This window comes from Barbatula barbatula (genome assembly GCF_947034865.1).
Source record: "Barbatula barbatula genome assembly, chromosome: 13".
Classification (NCBI taxonomy): Eukaryota; Metazoa; Chordata; class Actinopteri; order Cypriniformes; family Nemacheilidae; genus Barbatula; species Barbatula barbatula.
The window spans coordinates 14,634,223-14,655,093 of NC_136776.1; the positions used below are offsets into that span (position 1 = coordinate 14,634,223).

A 20,871-nucleotide genomic window follows, 5' to 3' on the forward strand; every position below is an offset into this window, starting at 1 on the left:
GCTGGTCGAACTTCTCGGGGGTCAATCTGTTGAGGATGCTCCTGAAGCTCCGCAGAAGTTCCTACATAAAACAAACATTAAACATTATTTCAAGATACAAATGAATTCAATGAACCAAAGGCTGAATGAGATGCAAATTTGAGTTAAAGTAATTAAACACACCTCAGTTTTCTTGTGCTCTGAAACTTGACAGCTTGTCTCCTCTTTCTTGACGCTGGGCCTCCAAGCATCAGCCGACTTGTTCAGCTGGACGTCTTTATCCAGCTGAACGTTGATAATTTTGCGTGCAGGTAGTCGACGCACTTCTTTGTCCTGAGAAATGAGACCGAATAATTTAACTCGGGATAACTTGATCTAGAGCTTCTAAATACACATCACTTTTGTTTATGAGTTAAACGACTATAATCCTGTTTTCAGTTTAAAGTATCCGTAAAGAAGAGATTTTAAATGGATGTTTCACACAAAAATATTATTGAATGATGTTCAAGATATTGGAATATACAATTTCACTAATAATTATTTTCATTCCGTTTTCTAGGAAATAAAAGCTTTTTAGAAACTATTCTATAATAGCAGCAAATACATATTTCATCTGCTAGAAATAAATAAACCTCAACAAATGACGACTGTAATGTGTATGTGATTCAAGTCAATGTGAATATACACACCTCTAGATTTCTGTACTCTGTGTCCTGGAGGTTCTCTGTGGTCTCTTGTTGTTCTTTCACAACAGACTCTTCAGATTGGGATGAGGATGAGGCTGATGGTGTGATCTGGGACAGTGGAAGCTCTGGGGTCTCTTCCCCCAAACCAGAATCCTCAGATAGGGCTGGAAATGTAGTCTGGGGCAGCTCTGGTTGTTTTCCCTTTTTCTTTGGTGCCGGGGAGACGAACCATGGAGTCTTTGGTCTAAATGAGATGTGGCTTTCATCGTCTTTCTTTAACTCTTTCTTGAACAGCGGACGGCTGACTTTCTGCTGTCCCATCTCCTCTTCCATCTTTGCCTCCTGGTGGATCTGGGTGATAGTCTTGGGACCCAGATTTGCCCTCCGTGGAACCCATAGATTCTGGAAAAAGAATAATACTGTATGTTAATGCTGTGATTAAAACATATTTTTGAATATTGGCAAAATAAAAATCTCACACAACTCACAAGTCTCAGGTCCATGACATCCTGCATCATGAAGCGGATGCGCGTAGATGTTTTGCGCTCCTTCACCAAAGTTTCCATCTGGTTAATGTACTCGTCCATTTTAATCTGAATGTGAAAAACACAAGAGTCAAAAACATCCACAAGCATCAATCAATTCATCGGTATGCTGTTTTGCTGACACACAACCAAACACATGAACCCTTACCTTTCTTTCCCCAGCGTCGAGTTCTTTGCCCACTGTGGTGAGCAGCTTGCAGAGGCACTCGAGTGTCTCATCATCATGTTGGTTCAATGAGTTGGTGAGACACTTGTGTATGATGGTCTCCTTCAACATCTTCAGTTTGTAGAGCTCCCCAATGAAGTTGACGTTTCCAATGGAGCATCTTCTAGCTTTCGCCCTGGCCTCTGCAAGCTCTTGTCTCAGTTTTTCCTGTTCGCCAGCCTGAAGGAAAGCAAGAAATATAAAATTAATTTCTCGATAATTTCATAAAATAACCCTTTTGAAGAAAACTTTATGAATTTTTTTGGAGTACTGAAACACTTACTGGTGCAGCCTCCATCTCCTTCTGTTTGATGGTGAAGCCGTCCTCCTTCACTTGGTCATTGTCAAACTGCTCCAAGCAGAATCGGAGCAGAATTGACTTGAAGGACGAATATGTTTTGGATGACTGTTTCGAGGGGACTTTAAACTACAAACACAGAAAACAAAAATAACTTAAACTCCCATCTGAAATCTTCAGCTGGATCTACATATGTAAGTCAAAGGCTATTTAATGCAGTAGTATTTGAAACATAACTCACGTTTGCCATATTCCTGCACATACTGGCGTACGTGACAGAGAAGCTGGGCTCAGAGATGGCTTTCTCATGCACCAGCTCTACGACACGCCTGAGACGCTCCATCGTGTCGATCTGCAGCTCATTCACCTTCACCATCAGCTGGTCGAACTTCTCGGGGGTCAATCTGTTGAGGATGCTCCTGAAGCTCCGCAGAAGTTCCTACATAAAACAAACATTAAACATTATTTCAAGATACAAATGAATTCAATGAACCAAAGGCTGAATGAGATGCAAATTTGAGTTAAAGTAATTAAACACACCTCAGTTTTCTTGTGCTCTGAAACTTGACTGCTTGTCTCCTCTTTCTTGACGCTGGGCCTCCAAGCATCAGCCGACTTGTTCAGCTGGACGTCTTTATCCAGCTGAACGTTGATAATTTTGCGTGCAGGTAGTCGACGCACTTCTTTGTCCTGAGAAAAGAGACCGAATAATTTAACTCGGGATAACTTGAACTAGAGCTTCTAAATACACATCACTTTTGTTTATGAGTTAAACGACTATAATCCTGTTTTCAGTTTAAAGTATCCGTAAAGAAGAGATTTTAAATGGATGTTTCAAATAAGACAAAGACAAACCATTGATCGGCTGCTTGATGGAGTTTTAGGCTTTGATCTCCTGTCGATGCTTGGACCCACTGGCAGCCTCTTTTCATTCATCTGTTAAAACAGCCAATCACAGAGCAGACACATGTTAAAATTTGGTAATTTTCTAATACTTAAAGAGTCAAGATTACTCAAGAGAACTTCTGCTTGTTTGATGTGTTAGAGCAGGACTTGACGTAACAGAGACTGACTGAGATTTCACTGGAAGCTGCTAAGATTTAGCACAGAATTATTGAATCACTTGCATATGGCTTTAGATATTGTAAACTAGAAGTCTTCTGGTTAAATATTAGTTCAAAATAATCTTCCATTCAAATGATAAATTCAATATTGTTATATAAATGCAGTAGTTCAGGGAATGCAATCAAACTGCATTAAGGCATTTTTAACAATTAGCTGTTGTGTTTTATATATTGTTGCTTATCATAGACATTATTACTTCTGTTGTTGGCCAAAGTGTATATTACATATACATTTAGATAACACATATTGCAATGAACATGCTTCCTTCTAATAACGTGTTGTGTATAAGAATAGGTGTCACCTCAGTGTTGGAGGTCTCTGGATCCTGGTCCCTCTGGGGCTCAGATGGACTTTCGGACGTCCCGTCTTGTTCTTCAGTGACGGGCTCCTCCATCATGGTTGAGGGTTGTTGTTCCTCTTTTTCAGGCTGGAGAATTAGCAGAGAAATAAATTTCAAAACGTCAATGTCACTTACTTTTCATTTAGAGTTGTTCTACATATAAACCACAATAAAACTAATCAAAATGTAACATGTGAAAAAAACATTTTAGCACAATGACATATTGCTCATATAATTTATTTCACACATTCAGTGGAAACATTTTATACGTACATAAAACAATCACTGTCTGTTTAGATGTTACACATAAAACATGTTTCTATTAAAAACCTACAATAAGGACACTTACATCCACTCTTTCCAGCGGCAGAATGGACCCCATAGCCTTGATGTTGAGGCATGATGGTAGTACGGACCCCATAGATATGATGGCGGGGTCCAGTATAGACATCAGGGTAACATTGGTCGGGTCGGTTGCTAGAACTGACTCCATACCAATGGCAGGAACTGATGATCTTCTTGGATATATGACAGTAGTTGGGTCAAAGGGAACTAGCTGCACTTCAATGATGAAAGAGTCGAAGTCTTGAAGTGGAAAAGCACTAGACCTTTGCTGCTGATAATAAATCGCTTTGAGAAAGTGATACAAACAATTTGCAGTCACGTAACTCTCGCTGTACTCCTAACCTGTGAGAGACAACAAGAAGGTAAACATCGATCGATCTTAACCGATCTCGGTTATTATCTTAACCGACGTGTTTTTTCATCAAAACAAGTGCAGTTGATCTAAATACATAAGTTAAATACAACAAAATAGCTTAAAAACTGAAGAGGTTTTTCAAGCGTTACTTACCAGTCGTTCGCTCAGATAAGAGTGAGCGCGTCTACGCGTCAACAGAGTTTTGAAGCGCGCGGACTCATTATTACGTCACGCCATAGCAACAACCAACGTTCCATAACGTCAAACCAGTAACTGGAAGCAATAAAACACATAGAAACACATAGAAATCATGTTATATTATTATAATAAAACATTCACAAGACAAGTCGATTTGATCACTGGAATAAATAACATGTTTAGTCATGTTTTATGTATTAAAGCAGTGAACCGCACTTATACAGATGCCGCTTCAATTCCGCTTGCGGACAACTGCCACGCATGTAAATACTTCACAGGAATCATAAGACGAAGTTTAAATGTGCGTTAACATGTATAAAAATACACTTAATAATTGCTGTAGTCCTTTTTATTCTGTGAAGAAATACATTGTTTATTTTCATTGCCGTAGGCCTCATTTATTTGTCATTTGGTGGACGGAAATACCGTCTGCTTTGAGATTTTATGAGGAATAAAAAATGATTCATGGTCATCAACATTTCATCAAGTATTATTTAACGCATAAATCGCCCATTTCGAAGCCACCTTCAAATTCTTTCACGGAGCTTTTAGCTTTTTTTAAGATGGCGACGTTTATTTTCTCTATAACTATTTCTTTACATTCCTAAACATTTCGCTTTAATAATAGGACTCTTCTTTCCGTTTCCATCTCGATTCTCTCCACCACTCACAACCAGTGACTGTATCCAGTGTTATATTAAGTGTTATAACATCAAAACACCCAAAGACAATAACAACACATCAAATGAATATTTGTTTTAATAGACAGACCTCCCCTCAGTTCAGGCTGCATAATACATGAAATTCTTTAGTTACGGTGTTTGTATCAAATGCTATCAACTGTGCTTACTCTGGTAAAACCCATGTTAATAATTCTCGTAATAAAGTGATTTTACAAAATAAATACTAAATCATTTACTAGTTATTATTATGGCTATATTGTTAATTTTAGATCAAACTTTGGAATCCACTTATGATGTTTAATGGCAACAGAAGAGAAAGACTTGCAATAATAATAAAAACAATTCAATTGTATCCACACATAACAATAAAGATTTGATAGTATAGTACAAACTCACAGTATATTATGTTTACAGATCTCGTGCGTTTTAAACTCAAAGATGAAAATGTAAACAACACTTCTATTATAAGATTGTGATGCATCTAAATATGTATTAATATGTCTAAATGTGCACAAAATGGTGCCAGGTTGTAATGGTACCAATAGTACCAACATGTACTACACATTTACAAGAACATTTTACTTTCTGTCACAAACAATTTATTACAAAATTCAGATCCACAAACAATGCAAACAAGGTAAGCATAAATCATTCAAATTAAATATCAATGTTAAAGTGCAACAACTTAATTTAACCGTTTAACTTTGAATAAAAGTTCCTACGACATGACATCTTAAATACTTGTATACTGTAAAAGATGACTTGCAGTCATTCAGTCCACAAGCACTGTTAAAACTGAGTTCATGTGACGTGTTCATAGTTTCGTAAAGGTTATTGTTGTTCTTGTTGACCTTGTGCATCGATTTGACAGTTATTGGAAGGGGCTTTTCACCCACCTCTGGAGGAACAAAGCAAGCACTGAAGACTCCAATAATTCCCTTTTAAACTCCAAATCTCCTGCAAACCTGCGCACTATCCATTTTGACAAGTTTCCTCCTGGAGAAAGTCTTTTCCCAATCGTTTTTTACCAACTGTGAATGGAGCACCAGCATCACACTGTGAGAAAACAACATTAAGACATTAATGCAACCAGATTTCAATTAATCACAAACGTCTTGTTAAGTACATATGGACATATGACATAATTGTTCCCCTTTTTAAACCATACATGGTTCATCCCTAAAAACAATAATGCACTTAAGAGTTTAAAAAAAAGTTAATTTTGCCATTCTGACCTTTGTCTTTATGTTAATGTCATATCTCATCTTTTTGTGAATGTTTTGTATTGGCGAGAGATCATTTTATTTGCCCGACCGGACTGAGTCCATGTAAGTAGATGTGGACGTGGAATCCTGTTATTTACATGTCATCTGTGAATTATGTGCTCAGTTTAACATACGACACGAGTGATGGTCAAGGATTTATCTGAGGATATGAACACATGAACTTCATCTCCAGAGTTCCTCTGAGAGTTTATTTACAAGTGTTTTACTGTCTGAGTGAAGCGATCGGCGAACACACAAAAACCCCATCATCTTCCCTGCAGTATTTGTTATTGAACATTGTAGTGCCCTTGTAGTAAATTGATAATCACTGTTTACTTTAATAAAGTTAAAAAAACACTATAGTATCTAAGAATTTTACTAAAGTTTAATATAGTTAATAGTATAGTATACTACAGTAATTTATGTGGATACCACTATTGTATAGTAAAAAAGTAAAAACACAGAAATGAAAAATATTAAAACAAATGAAGGTGATCTAAAAATAACATGGTGCTAATTTATCCATCTGTATCTAACATTAATGTATTTTATCAGTTACCTGCTTATTCATGATGAATTGCAGTTTCATATTTATTTAAAGATGACAACAGTGGATTTATACTTGTTCTACTACGGTTTGGCCTGTGCTAGCAAACTTTAAACCTCTCTAACACCAGTGCTATGTGCAAAAGAAGTTCACTTAAAGCCTTAACACTAATAATAATGACTGCTTGCCTTTGTTTTATAACAATTATATTGATTATATTATATAATAATTCAAATGAAATATATATTTTTGATCTTTGGACAAGTGATTTTTGTGAATGACAAATGTAATAACATGACAATGCTTAATGTCAAGCCCTGAGATGTATTTTATATTGAACCGTATTGTTTTCTAGCTGTTCCCTCTACTATTGCTGATGTAAACAACACAGTCACGTTATTCCAGAACCGTAGTGCACTATATAGCCTACACAGATCTAGTGGAAGTGGACAAACTATAAAACACAAAGCTGTAAACTGACGTTCACTGAAGAAACATGAAGTTCAAGTTGTTAGACAGGCGCACTACATGCAATACATGTTTTGAACAGGAGGGGCCGCTGTGTTCACAAACATACTGACGTCTCTTAAATGTAAAATAATGTCAAAAGCACAAAGTCTAAGTTTGATTATATTTAATAACACTTTGGAATTGTTCGTTGGTTTTCTTTGATGTGGACTTTGTTTTAAAATTGCAGTTTAGTTTTGTAATTTTACAATTTTACAAAGAAATGTGCAGTTGTTCATTTAATTTGTCTTATCTGATTTTGTTCAAAATAAACGTTATCGTGCAGTGCATGACGTCAGTCAGCTCCCAAAGCAAAGTTATTGCGCGCGCATTCAAACTGACTGACAGTCGATCGCACTTTTTAAAACTCAGAATAAACCTGGGAAATTATCAATCCGGAAATGACGTTAATGGACTAAATAAACCCCAGATTATTTTTCACAATAAATGATCGCTTCATAATTTACCTGCATCGCGAGCTACACTGTCTGTTTATCTTATGCCAGCAGCCCCTGGATGACGTATGTTCATCGTCTTCTTCTGCGAACAATATACAGCAGCTCGCCTTAAAAACTGCGACGTTCATTGGTTTCAGGTGAGTGACAGTTGACCTCATCCAATGTGCAGAGAGCCTGTATATCGTTGCCCGTTTTGATTGCTGGACTACCGTGAAGAGGCGTTACAGGTGTGGAGGCCCCGCCTCCAAGCTAAAAGCCGCATCCCAGACCACTTATCTCACATTTTCAGCTGACAACATTGTGACGACATTTGAACCTAATTTAAGTTTCTTTTTCTTAAAATGTACAATATTCTCAACCCATAAGGGAACACGTGTTTAGTTCATCACAAACATTTAAAAGGGAAAGAAATGGTATGAAAGTTACAGTCAACACACCTGACACACAGTGTAATATGATGTGTTAATACTTATTGTCCTAAATTCTTTATTCTTTGTCTTTTCGATTTTGTTTATGTTTGTTTATAATGTATGGGGCTGTAATGAATGAGCAAACTCAGTCTGAGTTTTTATTGCAGACGATTAGTTTTTTTTATGTTTATCAAGATACATCATAAATTAACAAATATTACTATTAAAAATATTATTATTACAGGATAAAGCGTATTTCACAGAAGTATTTAACATTGCAGTTTTATAACGAAGGTATACAGTACCATTTATTACACAGCTCGTTGGAATGCTTGATTCTGATTGGCCAGTCGCGACATTTGCAGGTCAGTTTATTCCCAGATAACAACCTCTCAAAACGAGTAACCCTGATGCAGCAAATAATTTGGAATGCGTTTTTTTTGACAAATTAAATATAAATATGTCTTTTCATAACACATAGTGATTCAACCAAATCGCCTGTTTGTGACAGTTGAACGTCGTTTCTTACCTCAAAACGTAATGAAAACGGCTATTCCTTGCGGAAGGTCTGCGTTCCGTATAAAAATGAGCTAATAAAATATTTACATTTTATCGGAGCCGATAGCCTTGTGGTTAGTGCACAGACATGTGGCGCTGTAGCGCTTCCGGGCGACCCAAGTTCGTGACCCGAGTTCCAGTCCCGGCTCGTGGTCTTTTCCCGATCTCTCCCACTTACTTTAACGCTGTTCGGGCTTATTTCTGCGATAACAACCGGCTGCCTGTACATTATGCCTTACTCCGAACACATATAATATCAGTTTGCCATGGATACAACTTTGAATAACCTTTATTTGTTTGTTTTAGATACACAGTTAATTTAATAGATCTGGGTAATTCTTTACATAGTTCCTTAAAGCTGATGTGATCAGCAGTTTCAACATCTAATATCAATATATGTGATACATTACCATAAATATATAATAATGTCCAGTTTAAAATAACAGTTTATTTGGCATTGATGACATCGGGTGGTCTGAGAGAGTCAGGATTTGCAGGTGTGTAGATTTCTCTGCTTTCCGGTAACTTAACCTTCCATAGAAAGAAGTTTCTCCTATGAAGGCCAATGTCTGGTGCATTCAAATTATTCAGAAAACCTGGATTTGATTTTAAGAAAGATCTCAGTGTGAATAACACGAATATCTGTATGCCCTTTGGGAATGGAAAGAAAATGTGAAGTGAATATAGAAGCACTGCATGTTAACAATCCATAAAGTTTAGTAATATGAGTTGAATTCAGCAACACGACTCTATTTTTAATAACAGGCTGGCTGACGGGCCTGTACGGGCGCAACACGCAAATGGTTGGAAAAGAAAAAAATTCTCACACCTGTGTTGTGTTGCAGACACAGAAAACTACGCTCAGGATCAAGTGGAGAGTTTGTTCACGGGTGATGAGTAAAATGTAGCCGGTGACCCAGGTCAGACCAAGCATCACAGCTAGAGTAAAGCTACTCAGAAGCTTCTTCCTCGTAGAAGTTTGTTGGGATCTAGAAGACAAGAGCACTTAAACCTTTTTGGGTGACACCAACAAGATTGCTTAAGTATGAATAGATGAATCTGAAGAGAATTGGTTTAGGTACCTGTTTAACATAGGGTTGGTCTTACAGGTGTTGTGAGAGAAATGCAGCAACATTGCGGTGTTTGAGAAGAGCATGATTACCAGAGGAAGCAGAAATGCCCAGAACATTGGCTTTCTCAAATCAAATTGCTGTTTGTGGTCCGAAGAAGCCAGCCAGCAACTTAAGAAAGGAAGGGTTACAAGTGAACTTCTACCAAGTGAAAGTACTGAGATCTGACATTAAAGAACCCATTATGTTACTATGGTAGTGTCGACATGGACAAATTCTATATTAGGTAGTACTTACAACTCTTCTTGTCGATAACCTAAAGGCTCATCCATTCTGTAAGTGGAACCCACTGAGATACCAACAATGACAGCTGGAAACCCTGAGATAAGAAAATGTATATGGACAGTCATATGCAAACTGTAGGTTTAGGCCGTAATCTTCTGAATGCAAATAGTTTCATTATTCACTCACCCTCATGTCATTTCAAACCTGTATGACTTTCTTTTTTACTGCAGAACATAATAGAAGATATATGTTGGTAACCCAACAACACCGGCCCCCATTGACTTCCATTGCATTTGACACGAAACCACTGAGACTTTTCTCAAAATGTTTGCTTTTGTGTTCCACAGAAAAAAAAGAGTCATTCAGGTTTTGGAGGACACGGGGGTGAATAAATGATGATAACATTTCTGTTTTCTGTTGTTAAACTATCCCTTTACATTTGTCCTTACAATTAAACACTATTTGGCCATTACATATCTCAACTATACACTATTTTCAATTAAATTGAGGTTGTATTAACTTTTATTGTCTCCTACCCCAGCCAAATGCAACGGACACCTTCAGAAACCATGCAGGTGCTCCAGTAATAGTCGCTTTGAAGAGGAGGAACACATGAATCCCAAAAAGAAAATTCCAAGTGAACGTGGCCAACAAAAAGTAATGAATCAAGGCTGTAAATATGGTGCAGGGACCCTCGTCTGGGTACCGCTTGTGATCCGACGAAGGAATTGTATTTTCTGGAATAAATTTTTCCTCTTTTGCATGTGTGATAGGATTGTTTATGCCAAATATGAAGATGAGGTAGAAAATGGTCATGCTCAAGCAGATGTTCACTGTAAGCAGGGTAGGGCTGCTACCTCGTGAATTCCTGTGCCGGAAAACATATGAATATATAAACTGCAGGTCAACTGGAAACAAAATGCCTGAGAAGTATGATTGTGAGCTGTTTACAACTTTGTTTTACCTGGTCGCAATTTGATAAACCACTGTGACAGCCAGTCCCACTATAGACACAGAACAGCCGATAATGCTGATCCAACTTAATGCTTCTGAATATTGATAGTTTGTATTGAAAGTCTGCAAAAGGACATTTTTAAAAACTTTATAGTTTTTATAGAGTCTTTATAGAGTCAATCACTGCAATACTACATAAATAATATATAAATAATATATATTACATCAGTAATAATATAATATATATTACAGATTACATCAGCTACTAAACACGTTTTGTTGCCATTTGACCATACATTTATAAATAAAAATGATTGGTAGTTTTTTTCGGGTTTCAATAAAAAAAACATGGTTGCTATAATATTGAATCTTTTTATCATTTATTTTTCAAATCATTTTTCCTCATCAAATTCAGTTAGATTATCAGTTTATTCCCTTTTGGTTTAACTTGTCAACTTCCCTTCTCTTTTTATTGTGTTATCATGTTTCATGGACTTTTATTGTGTTAGTTAGCTGATTTGTTTTAGTTAATATTACTTACTAAAAAAAAACAGCCGCAGTTTGATTGATATTTATTGGAATGCACAATAAAAACATGATTTTTGAAAAACAAAAGGATTTTGCGAATTAACTATAATAAATAAATGAATGAATAAATATGATTTTGTTGTAAATGTAAAGCTTACCATGAGGATGGCAAAGTTAAAATTCTTTTCATGCGAGTTTAAATTATTTTCATCCGAGGGTTTACAACCGCAATGTACATGGCCCGAGAAATTATTTGTTTTCGTGCAGCCTTCTGTACTCCAATCATTTTTGGAGTAACTCCAAAACACACATGCAAAGTTGTGGAGGGACAATGTGGAATCATCCTGAAAGACAGTTAGATCAAATGTGGATAAATAAGGTCATCTTTGTCCATACCTTCTCATTTCTTTATTTAATGAGTGGATGAATGTAATTATTGTTTGCCACGCAAACGTGTCACAAAAAACAGCCCCAATTGAAGGACTGCCCCAATTTGTTAGTCATTTATTATGTCTGACAGTGCTGTTATGACCAATAGAACATTTTTTATGCTCAATTGATCAGAAGTTTTTAAGGAGATTTCAGCTGTGTGTGCTATATGATGCTGTTATAATATAGCCATAGATGGAATGGCAGAAGTGCATAATCTCATGTGGTCCTAAATTGTTAGGAGAAATAAAAACAGAAACAAATGAGACGATTGTTCAAATACTTAAAGACTATGAAGATGTACAGTAAATGTAAAAATTTTCTGAATTTGGATAGATTTGAGATTTGAGCCTTCATATTGAGATCTTCAACAGTATTGACTTTTGACTAGCCGTATTTAAACTCAGTTTGTGACATTGTTGCGATCTCTTCTGAAACTTTAATGGAGACGTGTACAAGACTTAAGCGAAAGTTTCCATTTGCTCTCCATTAAATCTCATTCATGTCAAGGTGAAATACTAAAGATATTGAGGAGATCTCTTCTGGGCGCTGAAAAAGAAGCTCACTCCAACAGTACGGCAAAACTGATAAGGTTGGAAATTACAGAGAAGATTGCTCACCGATGGTTTAACTGCAAACTGAAGCTCCATGTTTTGAAATTCTAACAGGTTAGCAGAGAGCACTCTTCTCTTGGTATCCAGGGAAGATTTAAAGCTTTTTGACTGAAAAAAATGATCACTATCATAGAGAAGAAACCCGACAACTTTATCATAATCTAGAGAGAGAGAGAGAGAGAGAGAGAGAGTGCTTTATTGACATTACCTAATCGTGCCTAATGTCTGGTTATTGAAATAGATTTATACCAGTAATGTAATATCTAAATTTTCAACGTAATGTTGTGGTTAAAATGTGTTTGGATCTACCAGTACTGAATGTGATATTGATCTGCAGGTCAACCTTGTCTTTTGGAATAGGCAAATCTTCAGGCACAGAGTCTAGAGGGATAGTGTGCGCGCACAAGAGAGAGAGAGATGTTTACTCGAGGTATGCAAACTCCATACAGAAAGACCATATGGCTCCACTATCACTCAAGAAATAAATGTATATACAAATTTCTTACCTTTAGGCACATTCTGGCTCGAATTCAGTTTAATTCTGTCAGGTAAAAAAGTATCACTCCGTTCTGTAGATGAGAAAATAATCATAATTATAATAATCATAATAAGTTACCGTGTTAGCAAGATAAAATGACTTACAGCCAGTAATAATGCCAATTGTGCAAGCCCTGCAATTCTTTTTACAATGTGGACATTTTTACGTTACAATTTTTTACATTTTCACAATTGAATTACATTTATTTTTAGTCCTGGCTATATATATATATAGAGAGAGAGATTTTTACAGATCACATATTTAAAGTATCAGCCAAAGATTGTTTTAAATTGTTGTGTACGTACCATTAAACAAGGTTAACTGCGCTTGTCGAATTGGACTTGTCCCCTTAAAAGACTGCACTGCCAAATTTGGCTGCACCAGCGATGTTTTCAAGTCCTGAAGCAGTGAGACTTTCTGAAGAGTCTGTGTTAAACTACACAAACACAATACAAATTCAGATATACGGTACATTCAAGCATTATGCTGACATTTATACGTCGTGAGCTTTGTGGGAGTACACAGAGATGGGAATCATAAAGTATTTAGCTCCTGAAAGGTATAGCTCACCCAAAATCTAAATCCTTTCTTTATTCTGTGAAACATACAGTATCTTGAGAAATGTCTATGTGGTTTTGTGTTCATAATGCAAGTCAATGGGGGCCATTATTGTTTAGTTTAACAACATTATTCAAAATATCTTTTTTGTTTTCTTCGAAACTATACTCTCAACGCATATCTTTTCACATAAACTAGCTTCTCGAATGACCTAGCGGCATTGATTAATGGAATATATTTTAAGTGACACAACATTTTTAGTGAGCCAGAAGCTTTTCTTTCACTGTGCCGCACATACCATACTGAGTCCCGGAGGCCTTGACATCAAATCAAGGGGCGAAATATACATTTACATTTATGCATTTGGCAGACGCTTTTATCCAAAGCGACTTGCATAGCATTATCCTATACATTTGATTATAACTATGTGCAATCCCTTGGGATCGGACCCACGGCCTTGGCATTGTTAGCGTCACGCTATTACCATAGAAGAGCTTACAGAAGGTTTATTTATGAATATGGGAAGCAGTCCTGATCAGGATATATAACACTTGTTCACCTCTGTCTCCTTATGAGGCACCATGAACTGGATCTCTGTTTGAGAGGGAGATTATCCTTTGCTTAAACAGACCATGTTGAGGCAAGACTGGAGGGGAGTCCATATTGGGAGATTTTCAGTAAAGTCATTTCAGTTTCTGAACATTATAAAGAACGCCACCGACAGAGATTGGAGCCTAATCTTGCAGTAACATCATCTCTCAATCATCACGTCTTACAACAACCAAGAAGACTCAATAAACATTCCTGTTTTGGCATTCTGACTCAAAATGCAGCTTGAAAACCCAAACAATGGACAGTTATGTGGTAAATGTCAATCCACACTAGGCTAGAAATGCTTCAAGGTTTTTCCTCTCACTCTCTCCATTCTTCAGCAACCAGCCATGAAATGCCATTCATCAGCCCGTGCCTCAAGCGGAGGTCCACAGGGACAGAAGCTCCAAACAAACTAAACGTATCACTAACTGGGATGAAGCAGGAGGACGTGTCAATCACAAGGACGCCAATGGTGAGTGGGCATGTCCTCGGCAACAGCATCCAATAATAACAAGTGTAACACTTCATCATCTCCATTATTTTTAACGTTTTATGTTGATGTGTAGAACAGCTGGAGGAAAACACGGCTAGTTCAGGGAGGTCTGATTTCGAGGAATGCAAAAATTAAACTGGATCTGAATGCGCTCACCAGCACTTCTGAAAACGTTTTGTTTAGTTGCTGGTTCTCATCATGGATGCTTTGATGTCCAGGCGAAGACCATACTGGTTTCTGGTGAGCAGTAAACCTATCTATGCTGGTCCACCTGTTTTACCAACATAACCAGAATTACAAATTGGTCCAAAAACGTTAAAGTTCAATTTCTCACCCTTATGTCATTCCAAACTGCAGAACACAAAATAATATATTTTTAATAATGTTAGTAACCATTGACCTCTATTGACTTCCACTGTATGGACACAGAACCACAGACACATTTCTCAAAATATATTCTGTTGCGTTCTGCAAAAGAAAGATTCAAATGAAGTTGTTAAGACCAGTTTTACTGATGCACACACAGAGTCTCTTTTCTGGCTACGCTATTGGTTGTAATACACTTATAGAGTAGTCAGCAGATGTGGTTTGGTACCAATAAAGTTGTTTACGCTTAAACACAAACACATAAGCAAGTATGTTCTTGCAAGCATTCCAGGCCAAACCACAGTCCAAGCTTTAATTTCACAAATATCATATCACATCACACTCTCTGGTTCTCCCTCTGCGCCCCGACAGAGGCGTGGTGGTCTCTCTAAGGCACACACACGTTTTGTCTCCTACGAGCCCACGTGAGGTCATCTTCCCTCCACGTGCCACCAATCGCTTACAAACCTGTGACTACAGAACGCTCTTCTGGGTCAAACCTGATTCCTTGGAAAATAAATATCGTCTGTTTTCTTTTTCTATTTTACCACTCTTGTTCTAATATTAGCCAAGATGCTGGGTCTGTAATCGCGAGCAGAGAAAGGCATTAAAATCACATCACGTCAAAACTTTTCCCAATGACATCTTATCACACAAAACGATTTCATGTTTGGATGCTGAGATCAAACACCTTTTGCTCGGATGTCATGAACAAAGTTGTTGGATGGGGAAAACTGTATTGCATTATGGTCAATAAACGTGTAGTGTACATGCATTGTTTATTCTATAACATGGAAATAGGATGAGAGAGAGAACCTAGGCTGAGAGAACATGGAGAGAAAACAACAAAGATTGCCTTTCCATATATTCCCAAGCTTCTCATGACCTACAAAGCCCAACATTTAGTTCTTTAACAGCCACAAGATATTGGAACAACATGTTGAAACGCAGTCAGACACATGCACACAGACATATAGATCTGTATATTCCTTCAAACAATAAATCTTGGGAGAGTACCTGGTTCTGAGCCACGACCTCGGCCCCCTACTGAGCAACCAAAACAAAAACGGGAATCCTTGGCAAAGATGACTGAATGACTCAGCTCTGACCATGAATTCTCAAACTTCACTTTGGTTTGAACCACCTCAGACAAACCCAAAACAACATAAACACCTTATAACTGATATTGGTTATATGTACCTCTGGCTCTAAACTGCATTTTTGTTTACTTTATTTACTTACTTTACCTTTGAACAAACACTAGAGAAAACACTTTTTAAGGGAAAGTTCACCCAAAAATGTCATTTCAAACCTCTATGACTGACTTCTGCAGAACACAAAAGAAGATGTTTTGAAGAATGTTGGTAACAGAACAGCAGCGGTACACATTCACTTCCCATTGACGTACCCATGGTTTTGTATCTATACAGTAGAAGTGAATGGGTACCGCCGTTGTTCGGTTGAATTATTCCTTTAAGCATTATTTGGGGGTAGCTTTTATTTTCCTCATAATCATTCCCCTTATAGCATTTTATAGTCTTATTTTACTCTTCTAGTCATGGTCTGAAACAAACTAGAGCGAGAAAGAGAGAAACGTCACAGCATTTCTGGAAAACGCAATTATATATTTAAAATCAATCTTTGTGATGGTTAAGATTAATCGATGCACAACGAAGTAGCATAAACAACTGTACTGGCATTAACTGACATTAACAAAGATTAAATAATGCTGGAAAACAATATTGCTAATTTTAAGGTAATGCTAGCTAATGCATTTATTTATGTTAAGTATTACAACCTAATTTTTCATGCTTGCGGCAGAGAAAATGAGCGCTATTAACATACGAATTCCCATCTCTCATAAAAATCTATTGCAAATATTCATGAACAAAACATTAAGAGTCTTTGTTTCTGTAGAAAACAACTGGTTGATTCAGATTGGAATAACTCAAAAGACCGTCAACAGAGCCACGGTACAGACAGGAAATCTCAGCTCTCTTATAAGTAGCTCAAATATGCATCAACACAAATCTCTCAGCACCATCACAGGCCTGTGGTTTTTGTATGTCTGTGCATTTGACCATTTAGTGCGAAACTAACTTGTCACTTACCATCATGGATCGACATCACAGAGACACGTGATAGCCAGGAATTCCCAGAACACGGTGCTGATTCCGAGACAATACGGTTCAGGAACGGGCTGAAAACAGACGAAAATCGAATTACCTTTGCAGTTAAGGTGTGAATAAAACAGGCAAATTTGTGTTGTCAGCCGTTCTCGGAAACCTTTTGGCCGTTACGTACCCCAAAAGTATGTTCCATGCAAATGAGCAGGCCAGGATGGAGAACCCAAAGCTTTGTACTTTCATCCAGATATCCCGGGCAGTATTTACCATTAAACAACCATTTCACATAATTGGGGTTCTTAGCCAGTGGGTTCGTCAAAAACAACCTTAAAGCATGTAGGCTATAAAAACCTGGAGAGAAAGAAAAAAAAGTTGTTTTGAAACTCAAGAGGAAGAAACTCTGTTCTTTGTAAATGTAATTCATAACTTTTTCAATCAACTTGTCTCTGTGTTTACCTGTTTGTCAAAACAGCACATTTATGACAAACAAATAGTGTATGAAGTTGCTTCTCAGTCAAAATGAAGATTTATTCTGCTGTAGGCTGTAAAGGAATGTTTGCGCCCTCTTGCTGTAGGTGCGATCATTACAATTTAGCAACATTGGTGTTTCTCAGCCAAGTGGACGTGGCCCGCCAGGGGGTCTCAAGATGATCTAAAAATAAGACTAAACAAGGGAGCTAAAACCGCTAAAAAGCTAAATAGTTGTAATAGTGTGTATGTTACTAATCCTTATCCAAAGTTCTGGAATATTATTGGGTAGCAGCTTTGCGTGGGGTCTCCAAACACTATTGTGGAAAATGGGGGTCCAAAGGGATTAAATGAACTGGACTAGGGATCCTAAATCCACACACACATGGCTGAACAGGTCAAAACTGCTATGACCGTTATTGAGGTCATTGTCTACAGCGGAAGAGAAAACGCCTCAGTCTGTGACGACGATAAAACTATAAATAGTGTACCATGAGTTATACAGAACAGTCACATTTAACAGACATATGGACAGAAAAACAACAACAAAAGTGGTCTGGCACCTGCTCATGAACATCATGACTTGAATAACCTCATGAACTGTCAGTAAAATACTTTGCATCAGCCAATTATAAAATTATAAAAATGATTGTAAAAAAGATTTCAACATAAAATACATCCAACTAGCTTCCAATAAGGCAAGCCACAAAGAAAGCAACATTTGTGGGGTTTAAGGGATATTTCACCCTGAAATAAACATGTTGTATTCATCTACCCACCTTCAAAATGTTCAAAATCTGTATAAATATCTTTGTTGTTTGGTATTAAAAAATAAAACTGACCTTTGAAAGGTAAAATATCTGTCAAACAAGAATATGGCATTAAAGGGATACCAAATATGTACCAAACATTTGCAGAAAAAAAAAATATTTTGAAAAATGCTGGTAACCAAACTACATTGAACCCTATTGACTTCCATTGTATGGACACAAAACCACAGACACATTTCTCAAAATATCTTCTGCTGAGAAGTAGTTTATTGGCATGTTTAATGGCGTAAACTGACAAGTCTACATCTATCTAAAATGATCATATTTGTATTTTCTTGTAAATGGCTCCTCCTGGTGGATGTAAACAACTTCTGACCTAGTTTGGGTTCTGAGACTTAAATGCGTAGTCGCTTTTTTCTGTGTTTAAGTGCTATAATCGGGTCCCCGGTGCATCTAGCAACCCAGAAAACGTGCAAAATAAGAACCCAGTTAGTTTGTTTAGGTGTGCCGTTCCCTGCGAGCATGTGAGAAACCATGACGCCATGACTAAAGTTTGTGGACAACATGCAATGTCGTCGCTGCACAGAGTCTCAACCTCGGAACAGAGAGGATTGTATTTATTTAATATTTATTGGAAATCCATCAGAAACCTGTAAGTAAAAACCTGCTTGTTTGCGCGAATCACTTCAAGCCGGAGTGCTATTTTTTCAACCTGTACAACAGTACAAGCAGGATTAGCTTCAAAGTTGTTCCTCAAGAGGGATCGAGACCAACGGAAAGAGATGTTAGTAATATTTATCAACAGTCTGAATTGATGTAAATGTACCGTATATATAAAAGGATAATGATAACATTCAAAGCCAGTGTTAAACTTACTCTATAGTTACATGTTATTTGGCAAATGGGCACTTGGAGTTTAGCTGTATGTTAAAACATTATGTGAGCCAATAAGTTTAGCAGCGGCAAGCTGTTTGTTTTTCTATTGAACAGGCTCTGCGGATAGTTTCGTTTTAAACGTTTTATGAGGAGAAATTCTGTGGATTTTAGGAGAGCATACACGCATTAGGATGCGCTGTTTGCTTTGACGGATTTTTTGTCACCGGACGAATGATTTGAGACATTTAAAACTAAACTCACTGCAGAAGAGTTCAGGAAATATCATTCAGCTAAACCATTGCCATGCGCTGTAACTCATTATCATTTAAAGATACATGCACCAAAACGGGTAGCTGTGAACATAGCTGTTTTTGAGGAGGTAAAATGGGTTTTGTTTACACAGCCATTGAGTGTTTTTAAGCAAAATATGCTACAGACATTTCATGAAGACCCTAATACATCATGCCAACTTGGACTCCAATTGGTCCATTGAACACCACATACATTTAACATCACATTTAATACAACCATTATAAAAACATCCAACATGCCAAATGAGCTCTTCCCTGGTTCAAAAACTGCAGTAAAAAAAACAAATGAATTATAAATACGCCACAAAATGAGCCTATCATCTACAGTTCAGTCGTTGAACACAACACACACTGTATGTGGTTGTTTTACTTATAATATTATGTGCTATAACACACACTGTATGCTAATTTTTATTTATAGCTCAAATTTGAGTTCTATTATGCAGTTTTACAAAGCCTTTACAGCACTTCTCCATCTGTAACAAATATAAATGACAGATATAAATGACAAACATAAGACTCACCTTACAGAAGATTGGCGCAAACACTGGTATATATACACACAGACTAGTCAGGGAACCACCTGGACACAATCAGAATTGGCCAACATAAAGAACTACAAAGACCATGGACAAGGACTACAAAGCTCGACTTCAAAATAAAAGACACAACACTGCACTGAACACAGAACCCTTACAACCACAGAAAGAGATTTCAGGTATACTTCACTTCCATAAATTACCACAGGGCAGTTAATATATTATTTAAATATTTAAACAAAAACATTTATGATTTACACAATAATACAATTTACTTACTCATTCCGAAAAGTAAACAAAATAATTTTCTTCCATTGCATATTCTTTGACTAAAACACTAGAAATAATCTGTGTTATGCTGTTTTGTGTAACACACCTTACTGTATTTCTATCAGTTTATATGGAGTTAAAGGAAAGCCACATGAGTGTTTACATCAGCACCATGGACAGCTCTGATCATATTCAACTACATACAGGAGCAGAACAGAGCAGTAGAGGTCTTCATGGAGGACCCAAGACCCGACCCGGACCCGTACGGGTCCAAATCCAAATCGGCTCCAAATCATAATACTTCGGGTACCGGGTCTATTTAATATTTTTTATAATACCGTTTGTGTTTTGTTGACTTTAAAATTAGGAAAAAAAATGTCAGAAGCAGCCGTCACCACAAGGTCATGTTTCTATGGCAACCCGAGCTTAAGCTTTAACGATTGACAATTGGCTCTTTTATTTAGAAGGCGGGACTCATTCCACCATCACGCACATAGCCATGTCATTACATTCCAGGAATGGGATAAATTGCAATCACATTAGCAATCAGGATTGCATCACAATCCAGTACGAGGGAA

At 37.1% G+C, this 20,871-nt stretch overlaps 1 protein-coding gene across 2 annotated transcripts; it reads right to left on the minus strand.

The window, feature by feature from the left end:
* Nucleotides 1-8,767: 8,767 nt before the first annotated feature.
* LOC306902699 (adhesion G-protein coupled receptor G7-like) lies at nucleotides 8,768-20,117 on the minus strand. 2 transcript variants are annotated; one of them, XM_079471490.1, is made up of 13 exons: nucleotides 20,009-20,117; nucleotides 17,238-17,410; nucleotides 17,045-17,133; nucleotides 13,228-13,358; nucleotides 12,891-12,953; nucleotides 12,694-12,765; nucleotides 12,391-12,545; nucleotides 10,824-10,936; nucleotides 10,396-10,727; nucleotides 9,872-9,953; nucleotides 9,587-9,745; nucleotides 9,334-9,493; nucleotides 8,768-9,100 (listed from the first exon to the last, which is right to left on the minus strand). In XM_079471490.1, the coding sequence occupies exons 7-13, from the start codon at nucleotides 12,418-12,420 to the stop codon at nucleotides 9,092-9,094; spliced, it is 885 nt and encodes a 294-aa protein (XP_079327616.1). In that variant the 5' UTR covers nucleotides 12,421-12,545; nucleotides 12,694-12,765; nucleotides 12,891-12,953; nucleotides 13,228-13,358; nucleotides 17,045-17,133; nucleotides 17,238-17,410; nucleotides 20,009-20,117; the 3' UTR covers nucleotides 8,768-9,091. The 2 variants fall into 2 exon arrangements, with proteins under 2 accessions (XP_079327616.1, XP_079327615.1); XM_079471489.1 differs by having other exon boundaries at nucleotides 8,777-9,155.
* Nucleotides 20,118-20,871: the final 754 nt, after the last annotated feature.

Excerpts from the sequence above, each read along its gene's own strand:
- LOC306902699 (XM_079471489.1), bottom strand. The coding sequence starts at position 12,420 with ATGGAGCTTCAGTTTGCAGTTAAACCATCG. Across the intron at positions 9,494-9,586 it reads ACCAACCCTATGTTAAACAG|ATCCCAACAAACTTCTACGA; the intron begins GTACCTAAACCA and ends CTTGTCTTCTAG. Across the intron at positions 9,156-9,333 it reads GTGTCTGCAACACAACACAG|GGCATACAGATATTCGTGTT; the intron begins GTGTGAGAATTT and ends CCATTCCCAAAG.